The sequence below is a fragment of the Arachis duranensis genome, chromosome 6 (genome assembly GCF_000817695.3).
Source record: "Arachis duranensis cultivar V14167 chromosome 6, aradu.V14167.gnm2.J7QH, whole genome shotgun sequence".
Classification (NCBI taxonomy): Eukaryota; Viridiplantae; Streptophyta; class Magnoliopsida; order Fabales; family Fabaceae; genus Arachis; species Arachis duranensis.
In genome coordinates this window covers 99,151,764-99,178,701 of record NC_029777.3, presented here as the reverse complement: position 1 = coordinate 99,178,701, position 26,938 = coordinate 99,151,764, and the positions used below count along the sequence as shown (strand labels likewise).

The 26,938-nt window shown below is 34.9% G+C and overlaps 1 protein-coding gene and 1 pseudogene across 2 annotated transcripts; one reads left to right on the top strand and one right to left on the bottom strand.

The window, feature by feature from the left end:
* Positions 1-116: 116 nt before the first annotated feature.
* LOC107495043 (eukaryotic translation initiation factor 4G) lies at positions 117-9,289 on the bottom strand. 2 transcript variants are annotated; one of them, XM_016116101.3, is made up of 10 exons: positions 9,087-9,289; positions 8,640-8,914; positions 7,878-8,014; positions 7,546-7,692; positions 7,330-7,397; positions 7,165-7,221; positions 5,497-6,894; positions 2,501-5,412; positions 752-946; positions 117-661 (listed from the first exon to the last, which is right to left on the bottom strand). In XM_016116101.3, exons 2-10 carry the CDS (start codon positions 8,801-8,803, stop codon positions 331-333), a joined length of 5,409 nt encoding a protein of 1,802 aa, XP_015971587.1. In that variant the 5' UTR covers positions 8,804-8,914; positions 9,087-9,289; the 3' UTR covers positions 117-330. The 2 variants fall into 2 exon arrangements, with proteins under 2 accessions (XP_015971587.1, XP_015971588.1); XM_016116102.3 differs by having other exon boundaries at positions 7,546-7,674.
* Positions 9,290-10,411: 1,122 nt separating this feature from the next.
* Positions 10,412-14,907, top strand: LOC110273056 (uncharacterized; annotated as a pseudogene).
* Positions 14,908-26,938: the final 12,031 nt, after the last annotated feature.

Below are 26,938 nucleotides of genomic sequence, written 5' to 3'. Positions count from 1 at the left end.
ATTTGGTATGTTTAAGGAGCTTCATGTAATATGATGCAGATGAATGTGTCGTTATATTTTCATGGACACTCGAATGATACGTGTATTGAGAAAGTAAACCCACTTGGCAGACACTATAACTAACAGCCTAAAATTTCTGCTGCTTGATTGAACCCGTTATATAATTGCATTAATGTCACAAATAATATTTGACAGAAATACCATATGCAAAATTCTCTTCACCAACCCTGATGGAGAAAACGTTTTCAGCAAATTTGAGCATCCTATAAACACTAGGCATAAATAATTTTTCCCTCTATTCCAACAGGATATTATGAGCATCTCTATCCTCTAAATAAAGTTCTCTAACTTCCTTGATTTCAAAGGTTCCGGCGGCCGGAAAGTCTCCAACCGCAAATTTGAGCTTGTCCGGATCTCACTTAAAACTGTATCGCCTTTCTCCATTTGTATGGCCTCCAAGGTGCTTCCAAGAACATCAGCTGCGAGTCCCGCTTCTAAGAGACTGCCAGGTTCCTCTCCACCCTCATGTATTAACTGTCCAATCTCATTCAAAGAGACTACATGCTCTGTTATAGCTTTGGCAAATACGCGGCCAAGAAACTCCGGTGCTTTTGGAGCATCGTTAACCGCATCTTCCAAAGTACTAAGAACAGATTCAAACCTAGACAACATTAAAAAGGATTAATAAGTAAAATTCTTTCCAAACCAACGGATTTTCTCTACCATTAGTCACACATCAAATAAAACTAACCCTTTGATGAGCTGGGCTGGACTCAAGGTACCATCCTGAGACTTCACAAGGTTGACTAGTAGCTGAGCCAGAAGATCTCTCTCTGTGTTCTTTCTCTCGAAAGAGTCTGAGACCCAAATCGAGACCATGGAAGGATGGAAGCTTGGATTGTTCAAATCTTTAACACACAAAACAACTTCCTTCTCATCCCTAGCACTGAATTGAACAAATTACTGTTAGATATTTGTGTGACAAAATGACTGGACAATTCTCACAGGAAACACAACTTTAGCCAAAAAAGTTTCTGTGACATATAGTGCAGGTAGTTTTGCCACCCTAATAATTATTACATGCATAAAATGAATCTACACCACAAACATCTATCCATCAGTTATAGGAACTAGCATCACTATATCTATATATGTTATAATAAAGCAAGAAAATTAAAAATTATTCTAGCAGCAGCCTCTTCATAGCAGAAAAAATATGGTTGTGCTCATTCACACAGAGGCCTGTGTTTTAAAAATAGGTTTTCAACCCTTTGTTTTATATATACATAGCAATGATTAGCCTGAGGCTTTCGGTTCAATTTTTCACTAAATATCAAGATTAAGCAAACCAGACTAGACTTCAAGCCGGTTAAGGTATTGGTTTAGAGGTTTAATGATTCAACCAGTTTAATTGGGATTCAATCTCTATTCACACACTTACTCGCTTTATGATTTGATCAAATTTAACCCAGCTCTCCTATCTCTAAAACCATGCATTGATCCTCCCTAAGATTTAGGTAATGATACACCCAATACTCTTGTATTTTATAAATATAACACTTAACACTCTTGTCAGCATAACACTAACCTCATCAAAAGGAAGGCTTAGAAGATGACAATATCACCAAAACATATTCACAATGGATTTCATGAATCGGTATAATTTATCCTAAACTATATATTTATGCATCTGTATACACTCATACAAAGATTCATTTTATACTATAGGATAAATTAAAATTATTGAAGAATTTAAAAGTCATTAAAAATTTTGAATTGATTATATAAGCAACAACATTTTTTGGACATGAAATCTTATAACATTAGCATAATCACTTAAAAAAAGTGAGAGGAATCCAATGACCCAAATATAAAAGAAGAAACAGGAACCCAGAAAGCCTAGCTAATTAACATGATATAAACTACTAAAAGAATGGTAACAATTGACAGCCAAAACATTCCTTAATGCATGCTGAGGAGGAATCTTATCCAATACTACTTCACCAACTTGTACATTTATTAAGTATAAATAAAAATGTTAAAAATACAAATGACATACTTTGTCCACATTTACTAACATTAGAACCTAAAGTTCAATTTCTGCACTAGCTTTATTCAAGAATCAACAATTTTAATTTTGTGCAAATAATATTAAAAAATCAGGTTGTAACACATTCAGAATGAGATCACGATGAAATGACACAAACAATTTGATACAAATCATCAATTTTCTTTTAATAATCTAAATCATTAAATGGGAAATGGGATATATACTTTGTCTAACTAGTATGAAGTAGAATCTTTACGTGAGAACCAAAAAAAATCCCACAAAGAAACTAGACATGTCAGCATACTGATGTTCATATTTCTTAGAAGTATTGTAACTTGTAAAATATTAAGCATGCTATTCAGAGTAAAAATAAAAAATACAAATACAATTGCCTGCAAGCTGAAAATTGAAAAGGAAGTGGAATGAAAAACCAGAAAGAGAAAGCAGTACCTATAATATTCTCTTATTGCAGCCATTGACATGTCTCGTAATCGTTCTTCTGGCCAAATCCTTTCTGAAGAAGGATTCTGGGAGACCACTGTCCCTTGCAGTTGAGAGGAAGGTGAAGTTAGAACAGGTCTGTCAAAATTCCTATCTGCATTTCTCATGTCACTGTTACCATAAGTCATATTTCTCTCTTTAGCACTGGGTTGATCATAAGCGGTCGGAGCACCAAATCTATCTGGAATATATCTTGGAGCATGGTCCTCCCTAGAACTGTATGCTGAGCCCTCTGGCAAATTACTATAACCATTAAGACTTCCTGAACTTGAAACTGCGGTTGAGCCTCTTATGGACATTCCTCTAGCAAGACCCCCTTGGGGTCCCAAGGTAATTGAATCATCACCAAGTCTTTGACTCAGTGGAACTGATAGGATTCTTGCCTCATGCCTATCATCCATACGAACATCCTGTGGACCATATCCGCGAATTTGAGTAGGCAACCCTCGTACTCCACCCATTTGGGCAACAGGTGAAGGTAACATAGATGCCCCTCTTGGACCAAAATCCATGGGGTTTCTTCTTACTGGATTATTGCCCAGACCACGACCCAGCCTACCAGCTTGGGCCTGCCGCTCTTGGGTAGCATCTCTATGTACCTCCTCAATCTTCTTTGGACCTTCAACTTTCCTCCTTTGTTGCCATTTGTTCTTTCTTAAATCAATGGCATCTTTCAACATGAACCTCACCCTTGAAGATAAATTCATGTTGTTTGATAATGATTTCATCCGTTCAAAATACACATCTATATGCTCCTTGGCTTTGGGATGGTCAATCATCTCCCCAATTGTACTCATGAGCTTGCACAAAGCTTCAATATCTTCTTCATCCGGATCCTGATGCTGACCCAATAACTTCCTGATGCACTCATGCATAATCCTCTCTGTCAACATTCTCTTCTTATACAGTTCTCCTATCAATCTGATATTACCCAGCATGCGTCTTCTTGCTTTGGTTCTTTTCTCCTCCCTTTCTTCATTAGACAGCTTGATCTCACCTTCATCAGCCTTGTCAGCCTCTTCCTGTTCTCTTTCACCCCTCTCAAATTCTTCCTGGCACTTGTTTAATAATAACCTCTTAAAAGTTATCTTCTCATTGTCTTCACTAAAATCAGGCAAATCAGCTGCCAGATGTGAACAGAAATTGGCATACATTTCACAGAAGGTAGGTTCCATCAAAGCCTTCTCAAATATTTGTGAGATGACACCAGTGAGAGTTACTGCATTGTCAATGTTAACTGCTTTTACCTGCTCAAAAAGCTTCTCAAAATTCTGAGGAGTTAACTTATTCAATATAGCTTTCAATTGCCTCTGCTTGGCCTCTTCCGCATCTGTCACTTTACCGACCTCATACTTCTTATCAGCTTTGTGCATCATCTGCAAAGGACTTTGAGGAGAAGGAATCAAACCCCTTTGCTGGAAGCTAGAAGCACGCTGCCACCTGTCACTGTCAGAGCTGTTTCTTGGCATTCCTCCCAGATTGCCCATGGATTGCATTGGCCCAGAAAGAATCCCTCCAGCTCCAGCATATGGCAGAGGTGAGCGAGGATTCCTTAAGACACCGAAATTGCCTCCTTGAACTGGACGAAATCCTGCATTACCTCCAATACCATCCAAACGCATACCTGAATGAAAAGCATTGGAAACTTTGCTCCACTTGTCTTCCTCAGTAATAGCACCTCCACGCCGATCTATCCTAGACATCCCACCAGTCCTATCTATATTCCTTCCAGGAGAAGGATGTGGATCACGTGAACTACTAACATTGGCACCCATCAAAGACTCAGCTATGTCAGCTGTGATTTCAAATCCTTCAGGAAGATTTGTGCACTGCTCTGCAAACTTCAAAAGGAAATCTCGAGAGTACCTTTTCATTGTAACTATACAACTGTCAGTAACCTGTTCAGTTTGATCTGAAACTTCAAGTTTTGGTGCAGACATGTCAGCAGCATCCTCCCAATCATCAAGCTCGGCTTTATGCTCACTCGTTATACAATCTCGCTGAGCAGCACCAGTAGAAAACTGCTCTAAACTTCCAGAAGTAGAAACGCTGTCCTCTTTCTCTGCACTTACAACAGCATCCTTCTTTTCCTCAGGTCCCTTGTACGCATTATAAAGATCAGAGGTTGATCCAGCAGCATCGGCCTTTTGAAGAATCTCTCTCCTTTTCTTTTTCCCCTTAGTAGTTTTAACCTTATTTTGCTCCAAAATTGGTCTATCCTTAGTACCTGGCGCTGGAAGAGAAACCACACTTTCAGCAATCTCTAAACTATCTTTCAAATGTTTTGAAGTTGTTTCTGGAACATCAGCAGAATGCTGGTCTAATGTGCCAGAACTTGCGGAAACAGCTCCACTATTGACTGCAATATCATCTCTACTCAATGAGACATCTCTAGGAGAACCCAATGCACTACAGGTAGACATGACTAAACTATCACTTGTCCTTTCACATTCTGGAACACAGCTTGTAGATTCATCATGTTCTTGTTTGGAACCTTGAATAGATGATATTTCAGTTTTTTCACCCATTTCTGAAACTTTATCCTTTGACAGTTTATCCTCTTGCAAAAATTCATCTAGCTCATCATTGTTATTCAAACTATAGCCAGTTTGAGCGACAGGCCCTTCAGCTGAAACACAAACAGAAAGTTCTGTAGTGCCATTGCTTTTCACTTCAGCATGAGACATACTAACAGAGGGAGTTAATAGCATGTCTTCATCCGCAGCTGTAGCTGCTGCTACATCTTCACTGGTCACTGCGGCAGAATGGTTTGTTTTAGTTCCTACAGTTTCAGATATGACTGAAGATCTCTCAACAGCTTGGGAAGGGACATCAGCTACAGTAGGAGATTGTACGGCAACCTAGGGGGAAAAAAAATCAATACTAGAAAGCAAACTAATACAGAAATAGTTAATGATGACTTGAGAACAAAATCCTTCACATACCTGATGTTGTAATTCGCCTTTCTTCTGTACCTTCTGATTATCTTTCAAAGAATTTGACCTACTGAGAAATTCCTTCCCCTTTTCTTCATCATTAGACACAACTGAAACAGACTCAGCACTCACAGCGGAGGAAGACTTCAAAGGAGCAGCTGTAACCTCAGTAGATGCAGAAGATTGTTTTGGCAGTGAGTTCAAAACTGAAGAATCACTGGATAACTTAGACTGTTCCAAAGAAACTTCAGAGCAAATTTCAGAACCTTTTTGTGGCAAAGAGGAGTTAGCATCACCAGATGCTACTGAAGATCTAGCAGAGTGACTCCTTCGGGCACTAGAAATATTGGAATTGGCAACTGAGGAGTCCACAAGACCAGTCCCACTACTATCTTTAATAGACATAGATGTTGCTCCTGATGATGGTGAGATAGCATTAAGCACATTGTGGGAAAATTCTGGAGCAGGTGGTTCAGTAATGGCAGGGATATGAGTGCCAACTTTATTAACAGGTATCGAATTATGAGATGATGAATTCATGAAACCAACATTTTGCTGACCATGGCTCACTGCATAACTAAACCTTGGTGGTTGAGAATTTGGAGTTATCTGACTACTTGTTAATGGAAGAGAACTAGCAGGTGGATAAAAGCCAGAACTTGCACTATAGGAATTGGGTTGATAGTAAGTAATAGGATGAGAAACTGTAAATGGCTGGGCAGGTTGAGACTGAGAAGGCACAGTAGCATGAGATTTAGCACCAGATGACCCACCATCTGAATATGTGTCTGCCCTTTTATCAAGCCTAAGCTCCTCATGGGTCTCAGGATGAGTTATCTTGACAGGAGTAGTTTTACGAGGAGCAAATTTTCCTCCTTGCTGTGGGGAATATTGTGGGCCAATGCTTAGACCCATGCTACCTAACTGATGGGGCAATTGAGGGCTCAGTTGAGGAGTAAAACTCATGTTTTGGCTCTGATGCATGAGTCCTTGATGCATCTGGTGTGGTTGAAGGCCTGGAACAAAGACCTGTTGCTGCACTTGTGGAGCATTTCCAATTGGCAAAGGCATTGGTAAAGGCATCTGTAGAGGTGCTGTTGGCATACCCTGAGACTGAATCTGCGGATTGGGACTGCCAAACTGTACAGATGCCTGTGGCTGATGATATGGCATTGCCATTGAAATTCCACTTAAAGGAACAACTGAAGGTTTCTGCATCTGGCTTCCTGGAGGCAATGATGACAACTGCATATCTTTTTTTGCCCGAGTTCCAGCATTAGATTGATCATTATTACCTATATCCTTCCTCACTGAGTGCTGCTTTGGAACAGGAGGTGCCGGTGCCGGTGCCGGTGCCGGTGCCGGTGCCGGTGCTGGTGCTGGAGGTTTAAAAGAATCATGGCGAGCCTGTAAGTTACAGAATTAGACCCACCACAGTAAAACTAATACGTGAATTATCATGAGAAAAGTAAAGCCCATAATCTCAACCTCAACTAGATGGAGTATAAAATTACAGATGCACACCTTTTACTGATTTCATTTCTGAAAATAACAATTTCTAACCAAGGAAGTCAACAATTAGGTTCTCTTACCTTATGAAGGATTAGCAGCTGTCGTAAATTATATTGTAGTACAGATAACAGGGAAATGAAGAGAAGATAATAATAAGTTGCATACCTGATCACGCTTCTGCTCATCTAAATTGGGTGGAGCTGAGCTTGTGCGAGCAGGAATCTGCATATTAAAATAGAATATCATCAACTCAGCCTGAAATTCCAGGCTTTACGAAATACACAAATAAAGTTTCGATTACATTAAGAAATTAGCAAATAAGAAACTTACTGCCATTCCGTTAATAAAACCAGGACTAATAGATCCAAATTGGAAAGGGAAAGCCTTGGATGCATCTCCTGAGACGGAAAACAATATTCCAAATCGCTCTCAGAAGTCAAAAATAACATTTCACAACATGTTATATTTCTATCGGCCCAAACTACAATTCTGAAATATTAAGACATTCTATATATGAAGTATGAAACAACAAGGATAATAGCATACCCTTAGCAGGGGTTGTCGGAGGAGCTGAATCAGAACTCAAGGTGGGAGGTTGAGAAGTAGGAGCTTTTGGAATAGCTCTGGTGCTTCTCTGGGCATTTGACTCGGGTGACTTGATAGTTGCATTGGTAACTGGTGCATCAGATCCTCCTTTTATTCAACATGGATGAATGATGTCCATAAAGACAATCACATTTACTAAACACTCAGTCATGTAACATAACTAGGAGGCTATTATAAAATGTAATGCAAACAAATTCTACTGTATAACATAAGAGCATAATATCTACAGAAAATTTATTTTGTAAAATATGGAGAATATTGCTAAAACTTACCATGAAATTGAGGCTGAACATGGCTACCATTTGGTATGGTCCGGTTTGCATTAGTACTACTAGACTCGGTTGAACTTGCTACGGTAGGGTTTACCCTAGATTGCCCACCTTGTGCATTATTAGACTTCTTGTTAAAACTAACACAAGTAGCAGTCATAAAAAATTATCAGCATATCATTATTTAAGAAAAAAATTAAAAAGAAAGAAAAAGAAAAATAACATCTCTTGTAATTCTTTTTTATCAAAAGAAGAATTTTTTGAAGATGAAAGAAGACATAATCCTAACGAAAACAAAAAACAGATGGAAAAGCAAAACTTTCACATCACAAGGAGAATTCCCTCTAGAATGATTATTTGTTCTGCAAAAAGTAGAAATCAAGCTCCTAACTTTATCCACAAATCTGCATGACACTCCATTTAAGTACAGCAACCAATTAACAATGTCATGTACTACAGCCTGCCACTAAGATTTTTCTACCTTCTATTTCTTAAAAACCAACAATGTAATGATCTGGAAGTTGATCCGAGATTCTAGGGCACTCCCAAAGATACCAAACAAAGCTTTTCTTATTGAAAAATCATCCACCAACCGACATGTTTAACTGATTTTAAGCTCACACCACACATAACAAACCTAGTTTCCCAATCTACATCAATTCGTCAATAAATAGCAAAGAATAAAATTGATAAAAAAAATCTCTCTGCTCACTATCATCATAACCCAAAACCCCAAAAAACACAAATTTACGAACCCTAACTCACCTGCGGCTCGAGGATAGTGACGGAGAAGGTGCGGCACCGCCACCGCTGCCGCCCCTGCCGTATGCACCGCCGGAGGAGCCTCGCTGCTGATTGAAGCTGGCGGATCGCCCGGATTTTCGGTACACAGCGTCACTCTTGTCGGATTTTGATTGATTGAAGGACATATATCCCAACCCTTAATTCCTCCAAAAAATAGTTAAAAAAAAAAAGAAAAACAAAATAAAAAAAATAAAAAAGAGGAAAAGAAAGGGGGGATTTTCCTTCCTCAACTTTTCCTGCAACCAAAGAAGCAGATCCACATCATCAATATCATCACCGAAAACAATCGCACATGAAACTCAACCTAGTTAATCACCATCATCAACCCATATGCCGAATTCCAAGAAACAATAATGGATTGGAAGAGAACAAAAACAAAGAATTAGTTGGAAAAAGAGAGTGAAGAACCTGAAGAGTGTGTTCAGTGCGTGTAAAACTAGGGCTTTTTTATGGGGTGGTTATTGTGCAATTTGAAATAGTGAGATGAACGCAAGGGGTGGAAAGAAGGGGAAATCACTGGGGAAAGAGAGAGAAATCGAAGCCCAATGGGATGTGGAATGAAGCTCGTGAGATAGTAGGAGAGAGAAAACGTGTAGGAAGAGGAAGCATGGTAAAAAAAATAAATAAGCAAGTAAATAACTCTTTTAAAGGAAGCTCAACTTAAGACTGAGTTTTTATTCATTTTAAAATATTAAAATTTTTATAAAAAAAAATAGAGTCTATAAAACAGCAGAAATTTAGACCACAAAAGTAATCGGCTATATTTATAAGTGTTTTATTTTTTAAACAAATTAATCCATCGTTCAAATAATCAAATTTTAAACATTTTTTATTAGAGTCAAAATTTTTATTATAAAATAATTAATTTTATTATAAACAAAAAATTTATTATTATTAAATATTAATATAATATTAATAATATAATAATCTTTGAGAAAATTTATAATAGAGTTGATTGGTGTTTTTTAGAACATTTATTGAAGAATTTTGAATTTGTAACTACAACGGTTAGATTTATTATATATTGTGTGTATTTTTTTTTCTTGTCCATTTTATGAAATGGAGAAAGGATTCAAAGTTTTAAGTCTTTAAAAAATCTGAAATAAGGAGATTTAATGTCGCCGTACTTTTTTGTTATTTATATGAAAATACTTGCTTGCATTATTTCTCACCTTGTTTCTAGTGGTTCTTGGATTTCGGCCGCTGGTTCTAAAGGAGGACCTAGAGTCTATCATCTTATATGTTGTTAACAATTTGCTTCTCTTTTATAAGACCATCAAGAGTTAAGTTGAAATAGTCATGGAAATTTTGGACATCTTTACAAAAGTGTCTGGACTTAAGGTGAATTTATCTAAGTCGAAAGCTCAATGTTCTAAAAATATTTCTCAAAGAATGAAGGATATTCTATCTGTTGTTTCCAGCCTTCACTTCACTCAACACTTGAGAACATATTTGGGGTGAATATCGATTATGATAGAGCTGCGCGAAAGACAGTTCAAGAAGTGACTGAAAAAATTCGTACTAGATTGGCTAGTTGGAAATGGCGCATGCTAAATAAGGTCAAGATATTGTGTTTGGTAAAATCGGTTCTATCTTCAATTCCGGTCTATCAAATACAAACTTCCCTTTTCCCTTCTTATACTCATGACAAGATTGATTCTATGATGCATCAATTCTTGTGAAAAAGTAATGCGAATGACAGAACTCTTCCTTTAGTAAAGTGGGAGAAAGCTATGGCTCCCAAGAATCTAGGAGAGCTTGGAGTTAGAGATTCGCAGTATGCTAATGTGGCGCTTATTGGTAAATTAACTTAGCAAATGTTGAAGGATAAGGAGCGGTTGTGAGTGCAACTTCTTTCTTATAGATATTTAAAGCAAAACAAAGATTAGGGATCAGCTAAATATGGTTCTTTTGTGTGAAAAAGCATCTCCAAAGTTTATATGACCATCAAAGAGGGTCCTGGCTGGTATATAGAAAATTCACTTCAATCCTTGTGGTATGATCTCTGGAGTCCTTTAGATATTCTTGCATATTATCTCCCGTTTGTTCATGTTTCTGATTTATTGCTCAAGTTGGATGATGTTTACTATGATGGAACTTGAAATTTTGAAAATTTGTCCACCCTAATTCCTGAGGATATTAAATTGTTTTTGCAGGCTATTCTTCCTCCTAAAAGGAGCGTGAATAAATCGGATTGGATTTGGAAACTGACCGCTTCGAAAAGATATACTACCAAAAGTGGGTACAATTGGCTTGCGCATATAAAATTTCAATGGAGAGATGATGGGAATTAGAAGTGGCTTTAGAAGCTTTTCATTCCGAAAAAGGTCAAATTTCTTTTTTGGCTTGTGCTTCATGATGTCATTCTCATTAATGTCTTCCGCCATAAAAGGGGTTTAATGGTGAGTGACCTTTGTAATAAATGTGGTAATGATCCTGAATCTGTGTTACATTGCCTTTGGGATTGTTCCACTACTCGTGATGTATGTTATTCTTTAAATCCTTCTATTGTTGATCGTGCTAATGCTTATGATTTTTTATCCTGGATTATTTGCGTTATTAATGGTAAAGAGGAAGTAGTGGCTACTGGAATTTGGTGAATTTGGCGGAATAGATGTAATGACTTCTTCAATCCAAATGAGCTATGACCTAGGAGAAAATTTTCTTGCTTTGCGAAAGCCTTGACGAAGGAGTTGAAAATGGTGAAGAATGATAGAATTTTTTAGGATTATGCAGTTCAGAATTTTTGGTGGCAGCCGCCTTCCGAAAAAACTTCTTAAGGTCAACTGTGATGCTAGTGTTCTCTTGGACTCTCTTGTAGTAGACTTTGGGTGCGTTATCCGTGATTATTATGGCACATGGATGCTAGTAGTTCGAGGCGTCTGCCATTTGATTCAGTTTTCAGGAATAAGCTATTGGCAGTCCGAAATGGTCTTATGATTGCGTGGAAAGTTGGTTGTGATTCTCTTATTTGTGAAATTTATTCTATGGAGGTGTATCTTGTATTGAACAATATTATCAACTATGTTGCACGTGATAATATGGATACTAGATGCACGAGCTTACATTTAAATTTGACATGGTAAATCAAAAATAATATTTTATAATCATAAATTTCTCGAGTTTAGTATAACACTATCATCGTTTATTATATAATAAACATACTGAATATGCTGTTTTATCTTTATTCAAAGTAAAAAGCAAATGGAACAGTTTGAAGTCTATAATATTCTTGAACCATAAGAAAGGAGACATGAAAAAATAAGAACATATATAACTGTAATAGTAGCATGTCAATTTTACACTAAATTTTATATCAAAAGGCTAATAAAAATTTATTGATAACCTAGTATCTTACTAACCTCATTGGAAAAACAATTGTCATATGATGTTGTGCTCTCTGTTACATATTTCATCTCAAATCTGAAAGTAGAGTTATAGATAAATTAGTTATATTTACATTAAATATTTGTACAAAAGTGTAAATCATAATATGTTATTAAAATGAAAATAATATTTTTCTTACCTAAATATTATTAAAAACTTCTTTGAACATGATATTTGTTGTTGATGACTTTGGATTGCCGTCTTCATCCAGAATTAGAACCTTGAGGTTACTGCGACTCTTAATTCTTAACAAAGCAACATAAAATTGTCCATGACACTCCATTTAGTTTGTGTTTATGTCAGGCTAAGACATAGACACAGTAGAACGTGTCTTTTGTTTAGTTTGTGAGACACAAAAAATTAAAGACACGCTTATGCACAGGGGCACACATAATACACGTATTTCATGTCTCATTGAAATGATGAGACACGGACGAAGAGTGATGGACATTGGTCTGAGTTATTTTTTCTTTTACTATTTTACCCTTATTAAAATTTTAACTTACCAGACTTCTCCTTCTTCTACCTTTGACAAACCCTAACAAGTCTCAAAATCTTCTGTGGAGCTTCCTCATTGATGACTACTTTTGTGGAGCTTCTCTAACCTTTCTCTATTCTTGAAAACTCCACTAAAGGTTTGAGATTATGCTATCCCTCTCTTTCATTATCTCAGGTTTTCAAATTTTGTCTTCCCTTGCTCTTTTACCATGAACTTTAATACATTTTATTTTGAAAAAAATAGTGGTGCGTGAATAAAAGAACAAATAATTCTGGCAGGCTGTGAAGTATTGTGAATGTTGAAATTTGTTTTGGGGATTAATGCGGGATGATGAGTAAATTAGAAATATTGGGTTTTATTGTTGTTTAGTTAATATTTGGAGCTATTATCTCACTATTGTAAGGGTTAGTATAAGAAATGCTTATAAAGATTCAACCAATAACTCAATAATATTTGTCATGGTTTGGTTGCCTTTCTTGTATTTTCAAATAGTAAGAAAACTATTTATGTTGTATGAGTAGCAAGCAATTTTTTGAATGTACTATTTTATGAAAAGCACATAATTTAGGTGTCTTTCATCTTTACCCGAAAAATTTATGGGTTTAGACTTAAAACTGCATTAGATTTGAAATTCAAGTTGTAGTCTTTACTGAATTTGAAAGTTTTGAGATATTAATGAGAAAATTGAAAGGCTTTTATATAAGTATGAATTCGGTGTGGGTCATAGATCATTTATTTTGTGGAGTTGGAAGTTTAAAGTATTGAATTCAAGTTTTTTATTTTGTTTTTTATAATTAGAGCATTGGTTTGTGGAAAAAGACTTTGATGGTAACTATAGGGTAGTAGATATTAAATTTATTGGACGGCAGTTCGATCCCAGCCCGCTCTAGTGTTGCTAGCTCAGCTTCTTTTGGATTTGTTATGGACATTATATAAAGCTTATTTGAATGTTTTGGTGCCGAATATTTATTATTTATTTATTTTTATGCATTTACTTTTTATTATTTGTTAGGAAGTGATGATGGATCGTTCCAAGCAAAGTAAGTTATGTGTTGGATATTACTGGATTATGATAATGCAATTTGACACGTTAATGTTATTATTTTTGTTAACTTTATATATGTATGTTAGGAATAGAAGGTGGAGTCATTCTTCGATTGGTCGAAAAGTGAACACATTGCCATTAAGGCGAGATGCATTAGATAATATCATTGGGGCGAGTGGAGATAGAAATTACATATGGGAGTTACGACTGAGTTTGAATGCATATGCCAATTTGTGTGAATTGCTAAAAGTTCAGGGTGGGTTGGACGAAGATGGTCATGTTGGCATAGGTGAGCAAGTAGCTACTTTCTTAATCATATTAGCTCACCATACCAAAAATCACAGCGTACAAGTTAAGGTTCTATAGGTCTGGTGAAACTATAAGGAGGTATTTTCACAAGGTATTGTGTTCGATTTTGCGTGTTCAAAGTATATTATTTGCAACGGCAGATCCTGTACCAGAAGATTGTGTGGATCCCAGATGGAAATGGTTTGAGGTAGGTCTTGTATATAGCTCAAATTCTTGCTGGTCAAGTTTATCTGGTGTGTAATAACTATTTTTTTTAACATTTGATAGGGTTGTCTAGGAGCATTAGATGGAACTTACATAGATGTCACTGTCCCGAAGAATGATAAATCTAGATATCGGACAAGGAAATCTAGAATATCCACCAATGTCTTAGGAGTTTGCAATCAGAATATGAATTTCGTCTATGTCCTTAGCGGTTGGGAATGATCGCATCTGATTCAAGGGTACTTAGGGATGCAATTACTCGACGTAATAGCTTGAAAATACCTGTTGGTATGTCTAAATTAATCTTTTGATAAGAGTTTTAACTATTTATTAAAGAATTACGATGTATTTCTTATATTTTTCATCCTTCCGTTTTACGGTCTTATTATTTAGTGGATGTTAGCTATACAAATGGTAGAAGATTTTTATCTCCTTATAGAAATGTTCGCTATCATTTAAATGAATGGGTTCAAGGTCACTGTGCACCACAAAATCATCTAGAGTTATTTAATAAGAAGCACTCTTCAGCTAGGAATGTGATTGAGCGGTGCTTTGGATTTTTTAAGAAAAGATGGGAGATTCTACAAAGTCCGTCATTCTACCCTATTAGGATTCAAAGCCACATTATTATCGCTTGTTGTTTGTTACAAAATTTTATTCGTATGAACATGGATGTTGATCCCGAAGAAGATGCAACTCTTTCACCGAAACACATACCCATAGGAGATGATACTATTGTTGATGAAGCCGACACAATTGATGTTGTGGAAAGTAGCCACGAGTAGACTCAATGGCGTGAAGACCTAGCAACTGAAATGTGGAAAATATGGAGAGGAGAACATAAAGCGTAGAATTTTTATTTTGCTAGTTTTATGATGTATGCAATTGTCGTTGACTATTATTATATTTGAATTCATTTGAGTTTTTTCCCTTGTGGCATATGTATGTGTACAATTCAGTTTGATGACTTGTATTCTAATTAAAGACACAATTAGATAAGAGTTTGTTTTAATTGTTTCAAAAGATGTTAAACGTCTATAATGTTATTGAAAATATTGAAGTGTGTTGATATTGTGCTGATAATTATTTGTTATAATTTGTTGAAAATTCTGCTATATTCATGCTAGTAAATTTGTACTCATTGGCATAACGATTCTTATGTAATCCTGAAAATAGTTATACTATATGGTGCTCTTTTTCATTATTGTGCATTTATATTATCTAGCAGCAAATTGCTTCCACACCACGCTAGTGGACTGAACAAGAAATTGAACAATTGTGGTCCTCATGGAAGAATTGGTTGTTGAAGGCAAGAGGGCCGATGTCGGTCAATTCAAATCAGGGGCATTTCAAACTGGCAAACAAGATGAATGAAAAGTTTCCTAGATGTGGTCTCACTATGAAGCACATCAGAAATAAACACAAGCACCTGAAAGAAAAATATATGTATGTGGCTGAGATGTTGGGTTGTAGTGGCTTTGGATGGAATTCTCGAAAGATGTGTGTTGAAGTAGATAGTAAACAAGTGTTGGAAGCTTGGGGAAAGGTGTGTTTTTTTTGCACTTTTATTCATTGTTCTTACAAGTACATTTTAATTTTCATGCAAGTGTATGCATATGCATTTGTTAATGTATACTCTGTTATATGGTATAAGGTCGCAATGTGACGCTCTATACTCCAGGTGTAACGACCTAACTCCAATATGCCATGGTCTTACAAGAAGCTAAGTGTTTCTAACTTATCCCTCCTAATTATTAACTATTATTTAATATATGAGCCTTGTCCTTGTTAGAGCGATGCCAATTTTACGAGTAATTTTTTTTATTCGTTGCGGTGAAGAGGTAAAATAAACAAACATACATTGAGAGAAATAAAAAGGAAGCATAATGAAACATAGCAACACAGCTGATAATATATATCATGTACACTATAACAAAACATGTAGCGTTTACACAAGATCAAGTCAGTTTACATCCTCGTTAACCTACGTAGCTAATATATACACGACACTCCCAGAGCCTGGCCCATACAAAAAGCCACTAAACTGGCTCCCAGGCTAGCCTAACCACTATATAGCTCCTAGCTCTCAGGTGTACTAACACAAGTGAGAGACTAACTAACAGATAATGTCAGACTAGAGTGTTATCAAAAGAATGCCCCTACTGCTGTCAAACTATATCTACACGTGGCCGTTCGGAAGATCGTCGTGAGGCTCGCCCATCTCCTCATCCTACTCTATCTCTATCTCAGGATCCTCCTCCTCCTCATCGTCTGCAACTACAACTATACCCTCAAATCCACCAGAAACACTACTGTCACTATGTACAAAACCATTCGCGAGCATAGGTCCGTTCGCATATATAGGAGCTACTCCATCGTCCGGTAGTGCCGGCTAACCAGGCTGTGGAAAGTCAGGGATCAGCTCAGAGGGAAAGTCCCATTCTGGTGGTATCACAAGTACGTAGTCACCAGCTAACTCGGGCTCATCAGGAATGATAGGCTCAGGTTCCACCACATTCAAAGGTTGAGCTGGTATAGGGTGTCCGGGACCATCGGGAAAAGGATGTCCAGGTGCGTCAGGATGTAACCAGGATAAGGAAAAATCGTAATGCGCATTGGGGTCAAAATGCGGGATAGACAGAGGATGTTGAAAAGCTCGATTCGGTAACACATATACGAGGCTCCAATCCCATAATGAAGTAACTGTGATGTACCGGATCCTCGTATATATAAGGGTCATCGAACTCATAGAATATCACGCCCGTCTCCATTTGAAGGGGAGGAAGGGAGAGAAGGGGGTAAGAATTGGGGTGTTCTTAGTAAGGCCGGGGTTATTAGTTACATTCATTTATCCGGTGTTGATTAGCATGCGAATAATAAGATATAGCAAAGTAGTAAACAGAAGATAAAGATAGATAGATAAGATAGAGAAAATAGAAAATAGAACACAAATAGAAGAATACAAGAAAATAAAACACAGATATAGCACACAAGTAGACAAACATAGAGCAATAGATTATACACACAAGAAGAAAAGCAACAGAGAATAATGTGCAGACAAGAATGATGCATGTCTAGTCCTAGTGCAGGTAATGAGCTCATTTGTTGGTTTCTACCCGCTCCTGACGTAACCCAGCATTACCAGCCGGATATGGCTTTCCTATTGGCGATACCCCTGTGTATAGGAAATAACCCCTCTGCCACCATAGGGTCCACTACACGCAGGAAATAACACATCTGCCACTGCAGGGATGTATGCCGATACATCTTCTGTATATAGGAAATAACCCCTCTGCCACTACAGAATGGAACAGGTGGTCACGGTACTTCTGTAGCAGGAAATAACCCCTCTGCCTTATAGAATAGAATATGAATCTGTACCGCAGGAAAGCGTTCTCAGTGGTCGCACCATCATCTATCTGACTGCCTCAATGCAACAGATGAACATATAAATATCTCTGGGGTTGCCTTAATGCAATAAATGAATAACTTTTCAATAGATTCTCTCCTCTTATTCTCTCTACTCTGCTCTGATTATTCTTTTCTGGGTATCTCTTTGCTCTGCTCTAATTTCTCTGTTTAACGTTAATATTTAAAGCTTATGTAAATTTTGGTATGAATAGTTAGCTTGTCCCAAGTATAGATTCATTAAGTCTATACTGAAACAGTTTAATTTTTCATATTATACCTAACCCTAATTGCAACTCAAGGACTATGTTTCCCTAATTCGTTCGCTAGTCTCTGTCTGTTTTTCTGTTGTTAAAACTTTATAGACTTTTCTTTATTTTTATCTTTTCTTTAGCTTTTTATCTTTCTTTTATATTTGCCTCACTAATATATTCTTACCACTCCCTAAGTGTTTTATGAAGGTAATTATGAAATTCTGCGCTTAAAGTTGTCTTTCTAAAGCTTTTACAGAAAATTGCATTTTCCGTATTATTTTATTATTTTTATTAAAATATTATTTTTAATTAAATATTATTATTTAATATTTTTTATTATTTTGTTACACCAGGCAAGCCATTTCCATTGTTTGAACGTCTTGAAAACATTTTCGGCAAGGATAGAGCTATCGGTCTTGAAGCCTGTGGTGGAAAAGATGCTGAAGATGATGTTACTCCGGGCTCTACATTTGCTACAGCCACAGCTGGTGGCTTGGGTTGAGACGAAGAGGATGTTGACATGGGGGATTTGGCAGCAGCTAAGAGCGAATTACCCAATACCTTTTCGACCTCTTTTTCTTCATCAAGTGAGAGAAATCAAGGACGTCAAACTAAAACTTAAAAGGGCAACGATGCTGCAATCCTATCAAACTTGGCTGAAACTTTTAAGGCTGCGATTCAGGATCAAGGAAAGCATGTGCAAATACTAGCCAATGCAATGTCTGGGGTTAACGAGCAAGTGAATCTTGGTCGAACATTGAAGAGTCTTAGTTTCAATACAATGGAGATCGTGCAATTGCAAAGAAAGTTGTGCAGAATCCAGAATTGAAGGCAACCTTTTGAAGTTTGGATGAGGAAAAGGCAATATTTTGTATGAGATATTATGGACAACTTTTAGTTATTGTTGGTGTAGTTGGTCTTAGTTGTTAACTTATTAGGGTATATTAGTAAACTTACTAGGGTATTTTAACAAACTTATTAGACTTCTCAATGTTATTTTGGTAAACTCTTTTCTCTGTTAATTTCCTGCTATTATGCACTAAGTTATCCATCATGTGAATTTCAATTGTATTGTGCAATTTTACACTTAAAATTGTGCATTTCTGCAAAATTTTATTGAATTCTGTGTAATCTATGTTAATTTTTTGCACTTAAGTAGAGTTGAATTTTAATTGTGCAGCGTAATTTTGCACAACAAAATTGTGCACTTTTTAAATCACAACAAAATCGTGCACTTTTTAAAATCACAACAAAATTATTCACTTTCCCAAATAATGCACTTCCTGTGTAGATTTCATACATGATGTTTGCAGCTTGAGTTCCAAATTCCTAAACTTATATATTTGTGCAAAGGAAACAAAATATACTCCAAATACTCATTGTTGAAAACAAACAGCTAGCCAAAATACATTTCAAAGAAACCACTTTCCATTTAATTTTCAATTCCTACAATTTTCAATTCATACAATTGGGTATTTCCTAAAACTATACCAATGAAACTCTTATGCTATTGTTTGTCATGATTCATTGTACAAATACAATGTCAAATAACAAAAAAAATACAACTTTCAAAAGTAATATTTGGTCAAAAGTTGCAGTTGTCTCAAGCCCTTGAACATTGGATCCATGACCAACTTCTATTTGTGTATAGCAACCAATTATTTGCATCTTATTATAAGCCAAAGGCAGCCATTTTTTGATACTGTACATGACTGTATGATCCTTTGATAGTAGGCACAAACATTCCCTGCAAAAATAATTTCAATAACAAAACTTTAGTAGAAGCACAATATGCTTTGCTCTTACAACACACACTGTATTCCCTTGAAATTCATAACTTCATCACTTTACACTAGTACTACTCATAAGTAAATTTTCTAACAATGTAAGTACAACAATAAATTGAAACATACCCAATGAAGATCCATAAAGGCAGGTTGGTCCACAAAGAAATTTAGCTTATAATCTTCCTCTTCTGAAAAAATACAAATTTTCTTTTAGCAAAGTATACCACTTCGTCCTCTCCTCTTGAATCTTTACTGCAAAGATTATGAATTCAGTTTTAAAAAGATTATTGAAGTTTTATTAGTCTTTGATTTCTAGTTTTTATCATCACGTTTGGTCACTGTATATTCAAAAAAGTTTCATTTGCTTGAAAATATTGAAAAAATACAAAAAAAAAAGATCTAGATTGAAACATACATTGTAACAAAAGTTGTTCAAATAGATCCAAAGTAAACATATTCATTGTCCACATACAAACAAGTCATCAAACACATTGAATGCATACATGTAAAAGGGCTAAAATAATATAGAACAAGTTCCAAGAACATACAATTATAATGAATCAATTATGAGAACCAATGTAAAATTATTACCTTTGTGACTAATTCACTTCCATGGCACTAAGAAATCATCATATGCTCTGTACAAAGCAACCAAGAAACATTGATATGAATATATATGGTCTTCTTAATCCCAAAATCGATGGAAGAGCATGGCTTATTTTCATCTTTCCAATTACTACTCTTTTAATTCTTAATCCACACTTTTATAACACATATAGTTTTCAATTTCATTCATCAATACTTAGTTAAATCGTTAAAGTTATGAAATTGGGGACATAATTACACTATGCAAACTGTTAAAATTTTGAACTTGGTTTGGCACAGCTACACATATCAAGCACCGTATTCCCAAAATGCGGTAAACCTTAAACCCTAAATGCAAAATCATAACTCTTAAAGATATAGTTTAAGCTGTAAATATTAGGAATGGCTATGGTAGATACCTGCCAAATGCGGAGGAGATGCTTTTTGGTATTGGCTTTTTCTTCGATGCTAATTCTACACACGGTGCTTTTCATCGATGAGCCATGCCTTCCTCCTTCTCTCTGTTAAACTGAACCTAGCAAATATACTCGCAACAATTAAAACCAACAATTAAGAAGAAGAAGAAGAAGGGGACTGCACAGAATAGCGATGAAGGAGGAGGCCAACTAGGGAAAAGGGAGATTTGTGGGGACTTGAGGTGAGGGGGAGAAACCCTTGATTCAATTTGGGGTCTATGCCTCTCTCTAGTCTTTTTTTTTATTTTTAAATTATTGAATTTTCAATTTAGATTAGAAGGGTAAAATAGTTATTTTAATTATGTAGTGTTCTTGTGTCTTATTAACCAAACATAATATTAGACACTACACTACTGTCATGTCTATTATATCCAAATATCATACATAGACACAAATATTTTATGTCTATGTCTCAAGTGTCTATGTCTTAATGTCTATGTCTTAGTACATACACAAACCAAACGGAATCTGAGTGAACACTGATTTTGGCAAGTAAAGCCTTGCATGTGATAATGATTGACCTTAACTCTTGTTAATGGTTATTTCAAAGTATTCTGTTAATGAAAATTGTCTTCGTTGGAACTTAAATGGCAATCCTGAATCTAAAGGGATCAAGTTCATTCTTGGAATGTACACTTTGTCTCTAATATTTCTACCAGTCACTACCGTCTGCCAAGTTCGTTGACTATTAATCTTGTCCCGTTGCATAAACCTGAAGTCTGGTCTATGTTTTATAGTAGCATTACAGCGACTCCTGGCTTCAAAGTCAACTCGTGATTGGATAGTCCTGAAAATTTGATGTCATTTAGGAACTCTAGTGTGAACCACTCTTGTTGTATATCTTCATTCTCATCAGATTGACATGTTGTGTCAGAACTTAGATACTCATTTTCCATCCCTGGAAAGATTGTCAAGACAAAATCATTTACCTTCTCAACATTCTCAAGCGTAGGTGCAAGAATTGCTCTACTCTGAAAATACCTGTAATCTGACATATTTTGCAACAAATTTGGCTATATAAAGCCTACCAAATGAGAGAGAGGGTCATCAGTAGTTGTAATCAACAGACCATCTAGAATTTTAACTTCTAACATCACCAACAACAGAATCAATATTTCTGTTTCCAAAATCAAGTATCCAATTAGCAAATCTCTTCATTGCACATTCATGTTGATCTGAAGAAGACATTAAAAGCCTCATGTTCGTATGCAGCTTCATAACCTTACAAAACGACCACAGATGGGATGAGTTAATAGCTAATGACAATATATCATGTCATGTCTACTCCCTTTCGGAATCACCGGAAGTATCTGTCTGAAATCACCTCATAGAACAACAACTTTACCACCAAATAGTTGATGTATCTTATGTTGATCGGTAACTGACATAAGATCCATGAGTGTCCAATCAAGTGCTTCAAAGCACATTTTATTGAGCATTGGAGCTTCATCCTAAATTATTAAGCTACTTTGGATGAGAAGCTCAACCTTCAAACTACCATGCTTGATGTTGCAATTAGATTCATCAGTAATTGTAATGGGTATTTAAAACCTAGAATGAGCCATTCTGCCACCAGGTAGGAGTAAAGACGCAATTTCATTAGATGCGACATTTAAAACAATATTTTCTTTAAACCGAATAGCAGAAGAAAGTCCATTACAAATAAATATCTTACCACACACACCATGCCCATAAACGAAGTAAAAACTACCAGAGTCTGTAATAACAACATTGAGTATCTCATCAAATACTGACTTTTGCTGATGAGTAATCTTTTGTTCCGTATATAAATTTGTATGAGTCAACTCATTTGTGTCATATGCTAACTCCTCCTCTATTAGCTTATTCTGAAAAAGGCGAACATCAGACATTTCAGAATATGACATTGATTGATAGTCTCCTAAATATCTCGCATTGCTGTTGAGTATCTTCTCAATCTCAATAAGGCAGAGGTTTTTTAATTTGTCATAAGTCATATTTAGTCCTAGCAAAAGCACATCATGTTTTTATGAAATATTTAATAAGTAATTCGAAAATAAAACCATTAATATTATTAATAAAAATAAAAGTAATAAAAGAATACATTTTTTATATAAAGAAAAGACATAGTAAAATACCTTACTTTTTCAATGCTTTTCTCCTCTCATATAGTATTCCGTCAGCTAATAATGTCCACTTTACATTCCAAAAATGTTCTGGTTTGCTAATGCTATTAGATATCAGTAGCATCGCAAATAGTTTTCTCAATTGATGACCAGATGGAAGTTCAGTTACCTCATTAATAACTGTAATGAATTCCCTATCATCACACAGTAGTCCCATGAAATAGCAAGCATATTGGAAGCTAGAATATGTAATTCCATTAACTGTCCTAATAGACTCATATTATTGTGCAACTTCTCTGAATAGCTAACAAAATTCTTATATAGTAGATATTACCTGTACCCGATGGAACATAGTTTAACCTCCCGATAGAATACCCTCCTTTGCATGGATGCCACTCCCTTGCTTCTCTATCATAAACAAATTGATTTGAAAACTCAGCATACGTCAAAGTTTGACTTGCTTCAAATTTTTTGTTAGCCTCCATCCATGCTAAGAACATCGTACATTTTCCTTTCTTTTCTTTCACAATTTCCTCAAAATCGTCATCATCTTTAAAGATGATATTTTGATCTCCAGACAAATGCAAAGTTAATCTCATCACTGAAGGCCACCTCTGATGAATATCATAAGTCAAAGTTCTCCAGATAGCCTCACATGTAGACAAATACCTGTAGTCATAAAATTGTTTAACCTCATCAATAACTTGAGCATCCTCTCCACTGGAAGCTTCCTTTGAAACTCCAATTACTATCCTGTCTAGACTTTTATTCACGTACTTGAACAAATATTTGATAGCATTTGATTTGTTGCAGTACTTTATATTAACCTGCACTTGATAAGACATCAACAAATATGCATTTTATGGAACCACATTCGTATTATTCATATGGACTTCCTTCTTCTCAGTAACGACTCCTGTCTCCTGCGTCTCGTATTCTATATGATGGGTATCTACTATCATAAAAAACTGTGGTGCTATTGAATGTTTTGGGATAATATTTGGTGCAGTATCCATCTTTCATGCAGGGAGATTTTGAGAAAGCTCTACCACATGTTCCATGAATCATATATGTAGACACAGTTCTAAACAATTTTGGGTGCCGAACAGGATCTGACAACTCTAAAGATATTAACCGGTCAATTTGAGTTGTCATTGTTATCTTATGGTCTCCACTCAATCATAAAAAAATGTGATCATGTGGTAGACCTCTTTTTTGGAATTCCACCGAATACATCCCTTATTACAAAAAGATAAAAAAAAATATGTTATAAATAAACTATTTATTTTATATATGTGCTTTGATAAATTAAGGGTGATAATAAAAAATTAACAATATGTTAAATAAAAAAATATTTTGCCATTTATTTTATAACAATCTAAAGGAACATTTCTTTAAAAATAAGGTTGGATGATGAGTAATACCTGCATCTAGCACTCCAAATGGAATTTCTTACTTAAGATTCGAGATTATCATGTCAAGCTTAATTTTGAACACTCTACACAATATATTCGGCCGGTCTTCAACCTTTAAGTTTATTGTATTGTTAACTCTGCCAATCTCTTGCCAACTCGAGCTACGTATCATTGTGATGAAAAGGTATGAATATCATATTTCTTAAAAATTGTCATATCATCTTGATAATTATTAAATATATATAACATGCCACCAGTGAAGGACGCGGGTAAAATGATACGTGTACCTACTTTGGAAGCACGAGTCTCACCCCTAACAATTGCATCTTGAATCCCTTATATACATCACTCCTCACATTGTTTTGGTTGTTTCGATAGTAAGTCAGTCTTTGTGCTTTAATCATGGAAAAGCAATCAACCAAGAACTGCTGAAATAGTCTTCGACCATTGACAATAGTTGTATATTCGACCTTTAGCTTCTCTCTTGTATTCTAAATGTTATAAACTCCCTTAAACTCACACGCTGTCTTTTTCTATTTTCATTAGTCCTATGAAATTCTCGCAAAGGAATGTCTTCTTGATAGCCATCTTCACCGTAAGAAAACATCATAGGATACTGAAGAGGAATAAATGCAGTGTGTGTCTCATGAATCCTTTGTAGATATCTGAACTTTAATTAAACTATAATATCACGCCCTGCATCTCCAGAATCAAAATCTTCTACTATTAGAGTTGCGACCTCGTTAGAATATGGTAAATTATAGACTCTCGCGTCCTTTGATCTTTTCCGATGCAACCACAGCCTTATATTTGTGATATCTCCTTGATGATTCTGGAAGTATGTGCACATTGGTATGTTGGTTAAATTAACCACAACCTTATATTAGTTTTGAAATTATCCACATTGAGTCCAACACCAAAATATCTTATTTGGTAAGATATTTTTTTTTAGCAAATTCACAAATCGAGACATAAGAGCTTCTTAACTGAGGCGTGTATTTTTCTTCTCTAGAATTGATAAAAAAATCAAAGAACAATTAAATGGGGATAAACAAACAAATTTAAAATATGAATAATATAAGTTTAATATTATTTAAAAAATTGGTAGAAAACTCATATCTTCATCGAGGCAGACCATCTCAATTGAGTATGACAATGGAGAATTTCCGTAGTTTGGTAGTGTCATTAAAAAAATAGAGAAATTTTAGATTTTTGATATATGTAAAGGAAAGGATTGATATATTTTAAATTGTTGTGCTATACATGTCTCATAACTTATACTTTTATAGTTGATTCATAGTTAGAATTCTCTAAATTTGATTGACTTTAATTTGAATTTGAATTAAATTTGCAGATAAAATAAATATACAAATATATTTAAAATATAAATTTTAACAAACACAAATATTCAAAGTTTCAAACATAGCGTTTAAATAAAAAGAATCAACAAATTTTTAAAAAAGGTGCCATAATCAACGAATTTGATTTATTCAGTATCCTATAACAATTTATAATTGACAAATATTAAACTAATTTTATTTAAAAAGTATAAATAAATTTACGCAAGATATCACTTTTTAAATTAACGTAAGAATATTGTTAGATTAGGAATGATTTTATTTAATATTGTTAGATTAGGAATGATTTTATTTAAAAAGTTTAAAAAATTAAAATTATAACAACCTAATTATTATCGTTATTACGTGAAAACTAATCCGCACTTAGTTATAAATTACAATAATTATGTGAATTTATTAGTTTCGGAATAAATTTGAATTAAAATAAATTTAAATTAATCTTTTCGAAAAATTTAATTTATGAGCAAATAACTTAAAATTAAAAAGTAACAACTTAAGTCAATAATAATTTATGATTTAAAAGAATAATCTGTAAATAACTTAAAATTTAAAAAATAACAACCTAAGTAAATAACTTAAAATTTAAAAAATAACTACCTAAGCAACATAATCTAAATCTAAACAAATAACTTAAAATTAAAAAGTAACGACCTAAGCAAATAATAACTTATAATTTATAAATGTAATTCTAAAAATTTCTAGTGACGATACCTAAGCAAATAAATTTCCAAACTCAACTTATGAGCGCCATGTCGACATATGAGCTCCCCATTTATATTACTATAAAGATAAAGATTATCGAAAAGATCATGGAATTGTTAAATAAGAACTGGGAGGTGTCATTCATTTGGGTTAGAAAAGAAGCTAATATTGCTGCTGATTGTTTGGCTAAGAATGGTTATTCTCAATCGGTGTAAATTCAATCAAGTAATGATCTCAAGCAGATTTTGTTGACGGATTCTGTTGTATAATTTTTTGGTGTTGTGTTCCTGTTTGTTTTAATTTTTATTATAGACACAAAAAAATATACTATGAGAACTATGGACTTATTATGGAGGTTATTTTAAGGCTCTGTTCGTTTGGACTTAGGTAAAAGAAAAATGGAAGAGTGAACAATTTTCATATTTTGATGTATAATTTAGAGTCTAATTTTGATGTTCTTATGGTATAAAGCATTTTATATAATTGTCCATTCGTATTTATTTTTTTGATTAACCATTTATATAGTTAAAATAATAGTTATTTTTATTGACATGACATTATGTAATCAAATGCATATCTAAAAGCATTTTTATACTGATAATGCATTAAAATTAAATTTGTCTAATTTATATTAAAAAATCTTTTATGTATCTTCTCTTTCTTCTATTTCTTTTGTATTTTGATCCAAACAAACAAAACCCAAAGGTTATATAAAATGATCATGAG